Source organism: Venustampulla echinocandica, assembly GCF_003357145.1.
Source record: "Venustampulla echinocandica strain BP 5553 chromosome Unknown scaffold_3, whole genome shotgun sequence".
Taxonomy (NCBI): Eukaryota; Fungi; Ascomycota; class Leotiomycetes; order Helotiales; family Pleuroascaceae; genus Venustampulla; species Venustampulla echinocandica.
In genome coordinates this window covers 153,987-159,986 of record NW_022474208.1, presented here as the reverse complement: position 1 = coordinate 159,986, position 6,000 = coordinate 153,987, and the positions used below count along the sequence as shown (strand labels likewise).

The 6,000-nt window shown below is 51.0% G+C and overlaps 3 protein-coding genes across 3 annotated transcripts in view; 2 read left to right on the top strand and 1 right to left on the bottom strand.

The window, feature by feature from the left end:
* Positions 1-292, top strand: part of BP5553_05689 (uncharacterized protein) — a gene marked incomplete at both ends in the record, with an annotated part of 664 nt that extends 372 nt beyond the window's left edge. The window contains one exon of the mRNA XM_032014312.1: positions 8-292. Within this exon, the coding sequence (XP_031868993.1) occupies positions 8-292 (285 nt within the window). The remainder of the gene's footprint in view (positions 1-7) is intronic.
* Positions 293-1,499: 1,207 nt separating this feature from the next.
* On the bottom strand, positions 1,500-3,556 carry BP5553_05688 (Uncharacterized protein; the record flags this gene model as incomplete). Its single annotated transcript, XM_032014311.1, has 5 exons — positions 1,500-1,808; positions 1,865-2,416; positions 2,483-2,728; positions 2,794-3,213; positions 3,275-3,556. The coding sequence occupies 5 exons, from the start codon at positions 3,554-3,556 to the stop codon at positions 1,500-1,502; spliced, it is 1,809 nt and encodes a 602-aa protein (XP_031868992.1).
* Positions 3,557-3,913: 357 nt separating this feature from the next.
* BP5553_05687 (Uncharacterized protein) lies at positions 3,914-5,520 on the top strand (the record flags this gene model as incomplete). Its single annotated transcript, XM_032014310.1, has 3 exons — positions 3,914-4,092; positions 4,142-4,561; positions 4,614-5,520. 3 exons carry the CDS (start codon positions 3,914-3,916, stop codon positions 5,518-5,520), a joined length of 1,506 nt encoding a protein of 501 aa, XP_031868991.1.
* Positions 5,521-6,000: the final 480 nt, after the last annotated feature.

The window sequence follows — 6,000 nt, the reverse complement described above, 5'->3', positions numbered from 1 at the left end:
GATGAAGATGAAGATGAAGATGAAGATGAAGATGAAGATGAAGATGACGACGGTGACAGCGAGAGTGACTATATATCCGACTACTACGAAGATCTGCAACCTTCAAAAGGGTCTACCAATGTACAATCAAGTCAGCAGCAATCAACCTCTTCAACAACTCATGTTCCGAGTCCTGCCAGCGGTGGTGCACAAGAGACAGGACAACACGACGGCGACGACGCAGACCGCTGCTGGGACCACGGATGCAACGGACGCAAATTCACCACCCGTAGTAATCTCAGGCGCCACCTAAGGGAAAAGTCCAACACGCGGCCGGCGTGCCGGTGTCCTCGATGCGGGGCCATCTTCAGTCGGACAACAGCCCGGAACACCCATGTAGCTAGAGAGAGCTGCAACCGGATCCGTCGGTATTCGAATGGTCGCAGCAGACCCAATTTGAGGATCAAAGAAAATGAATCTATCAAATATTCTAATCTCATGTTATAGCTAGGAATATTGCCATGCCGCTTGCTTGTTCACTAAGAACGGTTCTACCTGTACTGTGTTATGCAACCTTTCCTCAACCCACCTGTCCATATACCCACCTAGGCATTCCCTGAAGATTTGGCGTGTATATAGTAAAAGTCGTGGTTGAGTTTGTCAGCTCAGGGGCAATTAGTTAGGCGACTTTTTGTTACATGTACTGTGCTGTAGGGTTCGGAGGATGATTAGGTAGGGCGGATTGCAGGAATGCAGGAATGCAGGACTGCCTGTCTCGTACTACTAGTTGCCTTCCTTCCGATGGCTGCTTTTGTCTTCATACATTCTGTCAAGATTTTACTATCACTTTCACTCTTGTTATAAATCCCCTGCGCAAGGAATCGCTCATTGCTGCGGATAATACCATGGTCGCCGTAGTAATTCTGTCTGCTCTTAGCATGCTTGTCGTCTCGCGTTTGTTCCTGCTATAGATCTAGCACACATTCTCTCGACCCTCGCTCGGATTCCCTGTGTCCACTAGAGCTGCTCGGTGTCTTCGATATGGATATTATACACACGACACTGTGGGCGGGAGCTTGATATTGTGTATCGACATTAAGAAGTAGATTAAAAGGTTGTTATAAATGCCCTCATTATTCGGCAATAAAGTAGTACAAGACATCATGTTAGCAAGCATAAGGAGAACGTACTTCTTCGTGAACAAGCTTGGATTTGTAAGACGACTATGCGCTCGCACTCTTCTATAGGTGTTACATAGGCAAATCGAAAAGGAGAAGATACGGCGGCACTAGGACAGGGTCGTGCCGCATACTCCGAGCTTCTACCAACAACCTGCACAGAGCAACAAGCTACTTTATGAAGAGGAGGTCTCCGCAAAGGCCATTAAAACGATGACGGAGATGCAGCTGAACATAATGTAGTCGAGCCAAAATAGTAAAGACTGTATAATAATATAGAAGCCGCTCTTCCGCTACTACCTTGAGCAACGAAGCACAGGGTATAGACCGTCACTCGAACGTTCACCTGGCCCGCAATAGACCTTTGGACACTTTGCCCGACGTGTTACGAGGCAGTGCTTCGAGCAGTTCGTATCGTCCACGTAGCCAGTGTGGCTCTGTCAATCTACTTTCCACGTGGTCGTCCCACTGCTCAAAAAGTACCGCCGTCTCGTCGGATTTTCCTCCTTGGTTAGGTTGTCTCGAAGGTACAACATAAGCCTTGGCTCGTTCCCCAGCCAGGTAATCAGGCACTCCAATCACAGCTACGTCGGCAACGCTGGGATGCTGCCGCAGACAGTCTTCGATGGCAACAGGAGAAACTTGCATGCCCTGGTGTCCCATGGACGTCAGCTTGGTATCTTTTGGGGCCGTTTGAGATCACTTACTTTGACCTTAATCATATCCCTCAGCCGATCGACAATACACAGGTGGGAGTCTCCATTGGGACTCTGACGGAAAACAGCAACGTCTCCCGTACGCAACCAGCCATCCCGGAACGTGGCTGCGCTCGCCTCGTCGTCCCCGAGATAACCGTCTGCCTGATTCGGTGACGAGAGAAGCAACTCGCCAGCTTCATCGAAAGCCTCCACCTCGTTGCCATCCTTGCGCAGAAGACGTGCCTGGTACAACGGCAGCAATATTCCGATCGATTCTGGGACATGCTCGTGCGGGCTGCTCATGGCGACGGCCACGGAGCTTTCAGTTAGGCCTAGGAACGAACTCTCGGTCAGCGCTCTATTTGTTCCATGGATAGTAGGGCCAGAGCTTGGATTACCGTAACCAATGATCAAATTCCAGCCGGGCTGTGCGGCCTTCACTTTAGCGTAGAGATCAGCGCTCAGAAGACTGGCGCCCACGTAGACCGTGTCAACCGACGACAGATCGAAAGCCTTGAACAGGAACGGGTTGCCGATGAGGACGGCGAGAACCGATGGTACCTAATAGGATATATTTTATGAGCACAAGATGAATTCTCATCACTAGTCTTTTGGGGGAGGAAGTACCAAGTAGAGCCTGTTGATGCGGTAAGTCTGGATGGACGCCATAGCCGCCTTCATGTCGAATTTCGAGTGCAAGATGAGTCGGTCCCGCAAGTAGATGGAGATATGCGATGCGATGACGCCTTGGACGTGGCTCAGGGGCAGGACGCCCAGCCCTACTTCGACATCCCGGTGACGCATCGTGCTCTCGAGCGCTACTACCTGCAGGACATTGGTCATGACCCCGCGGTGGGTTAAACGCACCAGCTTCTGTATATCGGAGTCGTGAGGTCAGCCAAAGCATCTTCCAGAGAAGGGGGCTTGATTCTTATTACCTGGGCTCCGGAAGTGCCGCTAGTTGCGCAGAGATAGGCAATACTAGATTGAGCCTCCTCGACGGACCAATCCAGCGCCGGTAGAGAGCCTGGAGTCTTACCAAGGCCAAGCAATTCGTCGATTTTGATATTGTGGCCTGCGCCATTATTATTATGGGTGGTACCAGTGGTGCCGGCGTTGCCATTGGTTTGGGCGACATCAATAGTCACTGGCGCTGTCAAATATAATCGCATATCAGATTCGCCGACAACGGCGGCCGCAGCACAGCCAGACTCAAGTAGCGCTGGAGACACAATCAAGATCTTGCAGTTGCTATGCTTCAGATGTTTTGCGATCTCAACCGGCGAAGTGCTTCCGTGTAGAAGGAGACAGGTGCCTCTAAGGCGATGGATCGCCCAGCAGTAGGTCAGATAATCAACCTTGTTTAACGTCACTACAGCTTCTTCACGGATTTCAGAGCACCTAGGTCTGAGATCTTACCGAATTCTCGGACAATATCGCAATTACTTTGCCGCCTTGCGCCGGCTCATTGGGAGACCATTGTAGGTCGTGGGCAAGGCCAGAAGCCAACGCCTCGACGTCTTCGGCGAGCTGCCGAGGTGTTTTCGTCGTCTGCGTGACAGCAGAAACGAGAGTTGGTGCGTCAACTGCTGGCTTTGAAGCCGTGCTGAGCGGGCCACGAAGCACAAACTCCCCTACCGTGCCCACCGTAGACAGTTCTTGTGTAATGGCGGGTAGCCATGAAGGTGGATGGAAAATCATCGTGGTCACCTAAGCGTTGAAGGTTGTTAATAATTGATAGATGTTAAGTTGTTCTACTCGAAGTGCGACAGGCAATTGCGGACGAGATTCTTATGGTAGGATCCTGAGCATCACCCTAGACCCAGAGGAATCAAATGCTGCTACCCTCCACGTTGGTAGTCGCCGCAGACACGGTGTCTGCTGAGAGTTCAATAATCCTTCAATCCTCCATGCCATTTCATGCAGTCGGGTGGCTCCACCGTGGCACCATAGTGGTGTTGGCTGCTGAAACTCTTGCTGGCTACACAACTCGACTAAAGTTAAATAACTTCGTTTCGCATGTCACTTCAAGTTCACCACTAGCCACCACCTGTCAAGATGCTCCGCGAAGCCTCACTCGGCCTCGCTGGGGTTGTCATTATCGCGTACGTTATTGAATTCCTCGTCAGCCATCTCGACGACCCGCGAGAGCCTCGCCGAGTCCCCCCAAGGATACCTGTCATCGGCCACATCCTGGGGTTCTTGCGCCATGGATTTGATTACTATAACCTCGCAAGGTAAGACTCGAGTCTACAGGGACAAGATTACGCACTTACGTACCGCCAGCCAGAACACGGATGCAGAGATTTACACCGTCGGCATCATGAACCTCAAGGTGTACGTTACCCACGCTACGCGGCTCACACACATGATCCAAAGATCAAAGACCTTGTCGTTCGGACCCTTTCTTCAACTTTCCAGCAAAGTCCATGGGAATGTCAGTGACGAGGCGCATGCACTCTTTAACGGAGATCTACTGGAGGATTTCAGCCTCCGCACCAGAGAGGCGCTTGCTCCAGGTCCTCACCTAGATGCGCAGAACCTTCGGATGGCAGACCAGTCGCTTATTGAAGTCACGGATATGTTGAAGCAGGGTGAAATTCAACTGCTCGAATGGGCAAGGCATGCCGTTGTGCAGGCTACTGGCGCTGGCTTGTATGGTGTCCAGCATCCGTTCAAGGATCCTGAAATTGAGGATGCCATGTGGTAAGTCAAGGCAACCCAAGTCGTGATGCGTATTGAACTGATGGAGAACAAGGATTTGGGATGAGCATAGACCCGGCCATATGATAGGGATAGATCCCCTAGGTAAGGGCTACAACGCTCGCGCTAAAGTGTTCGAGACTTTCCGGGAATACTTCCAAAATATGCCCGACGACGTGTCCCTAATAATACGACAGCGCCAGAAAATCCTTCGCGACGGCGGTATCTGTGAAGAAGACGCCTACAAGATGCAGTCTACGCTCAGTGATGCTGCCTATCCCAACACCGTTCCGACGCTGTTTTGGACTGTCTATGAGATCTACTCCCGCCCCGAGCTCTTGGAGGCCATCCGTCAAGAGATATTTAGCAAAGCAGTACGGAAGTCTGACGAGGGCTTTATTCTAGACGTTGCAGCTCTTAAGACCGAGTGTCACATCTTGCTGTCCGCTTACCAGGAGACTCAGCGCACAAGGCATTCGCAAGTCGCCTTCCGCATGGTCGTGGAGGATACACTTCTAGATGGGCAATACCTCCTCAAGAAGGGCAACTATCTCCACATGCCGGCCAAGCCCATCCACGAGAACCCCAAAATTTGGGGTCCCCAGGCCAGCGTCTTTGACCCTTACCGGTTCGTGCCAGCGGTAGCCGGTGAGAGTAGGGCAAAGATCTTGCCGAGTAGCTTCCTGCCCTGGGGCGCGCCGCCTCACATGTGCCCTGCCCGCCAGTTTGCCTCGACAGAGATTCTGATTATTACGGCCTTGTTGGCTTTGAGGGTCAATTTGACTCCAGCGAGTGCCAAAGGGTGGGAGCGGGAGCCTGCCGTGAAGTCGATGGATATACCGACGTTGCCACGCCCTAGAAAGGATGTGCGTCTCAAGGTTACAGCGCGGGAGGAGGGAGCTGGGATCTGGGCGATTATAATCGGGGAGAGCAAGACGAGAGTGTCCCTGGCGTCGGGATGAGAAAATAACGTACTGGTTGGCTAAGTCGGATCGGAATCTAGACTAATTACATTGTAGTTGGTTTTTTCTATCTCTTATATACAATAATATTATAAGAGTTATTTTAGGGTTATTTTTTATTAAAGTTAAGAGTTTATTCAGCTATCTATAATAATTACGTCGTCTCTTATAACCTGTATTTCGTGACAGGAGTTGCTGCCTCTGAACATTTCAGATCTCGTCACGGTAGCACAAGTTGGTTTTGACGCAATTCCTGCAACGGCTCCTAGCTGTCGGATATGTCACTCCGTCGTATCACTCAAGTCTCAAACCGTACAGGCAACGCCAATCGTCCTTTCTATAAGTTCATTGCGTGCAAGCTTCAACGCTTCGATGACGACCGCGGCAATGATCCGAACAACCTACACCGTCCGTGTAACGTCCCAAGTAAGCAGCAGTTTAGCGGCTCTGACATATATATACCAAGAGGGCTACATTATA